The sequence below is a fragment of the Octopus bimaculoides genome, chromosome 28 (genome assembly GCF_001194135.2).
Source record: "Octopus bimaculoides isolate UCB-OBI-ISO-001 chromosome 28, ASM119413v2, whole genome shotgun sequence".
Lineage (NCBI taxonomy): Eukaryota > Metazoa > Mollusca > Cephalopoda > Octopoda > Octopodidae > Octopus > Octopus bimaculoides.
Genome location: NC_069008.1, coordinates 6,252,418 through 6,253,121, shown reverse-complemented (window position 1 = coordinate 6,253,121; position 704 = coordinate 6,252,418). Strand labels below are relative to the sequence as shown.

At 43.6% G+C, this 704-nt stretch overlaps 1 protein-coding gene across 1 annotated transcript in view; it reads left to right on the top strand.

Moving 5' to 3' along the window:
• Positions 1 to 704, top strand: part of LOC106882384 (laminin subunit alpha-1) — a 28,090-nt gene that overhangs the window by 16,641 nt on the left and 10,745 nt on the right. The window contains exon 17 of the mRNA XM_052977753.1: positions 22 to 329. Within this exon, the coding sequence (XP_052833713.1) occupies positions 22 to 329 (308 nt within the window). The remainder of the gene's footprint in view (positions 1 to 21; positions 330 to 704) is intronic.

The following is a 704-nucleotide window of genomic DNA, read 5'->3' as shown; positions in this document are numbered from 1 at the left end:
CACCACCACCACCATCAACAGAGGCGGTACCTGGCCATATCCGTCTCATCTGGTCACATCACAGTAATACGAGACGAAGGACCAGAGGTGAAGAGTAAGATCGGTAACTACAACGATGGCAGCTGGCATTACATCTCTGTGGTGAAGGACGGCCAGGAACTGACACTGAACATCAACGACGTCGATATGGCTGTCGGCCTTGCCACAACAGGACTGGACACAGATGTACAGCTGTACTTTGGTGGCATACCTGAAGATATTAGCCTCCCTGGAGGTGTACCAGATGTTCAGTTCTATGGTTGTATAGAGGATGTTACTATAAATGGCCTGTAAGTACACTTTCTCTCTAAATACACTGTCTTTGTAAGTACATTGACTCTACACTCTAAGTACATTGATCTTAATTGATTGGAAGTGTTATCATGTACATTGTTTTGTCTTGGTATAAAAGATGGGCTACAGCAAATATTCTGCTCAATACCACAGATTTGCTAATGTCCTGATGCAGTACCAGGCACTGGCTCTCATGGCTTCGGATCTTAACAGATTGGAAGTGTTATCATGTACATTGTTTTGTCTTGGTATAAAAAGATGGGCTACAGCAAATATTCTGCTCAATACCACAGATTTGCTAATGTCCTGATGTAGTACCAGGCACTGGCTCTCATGGCTTCGGATCTTAACAGATTGGAAGTGTTATCATG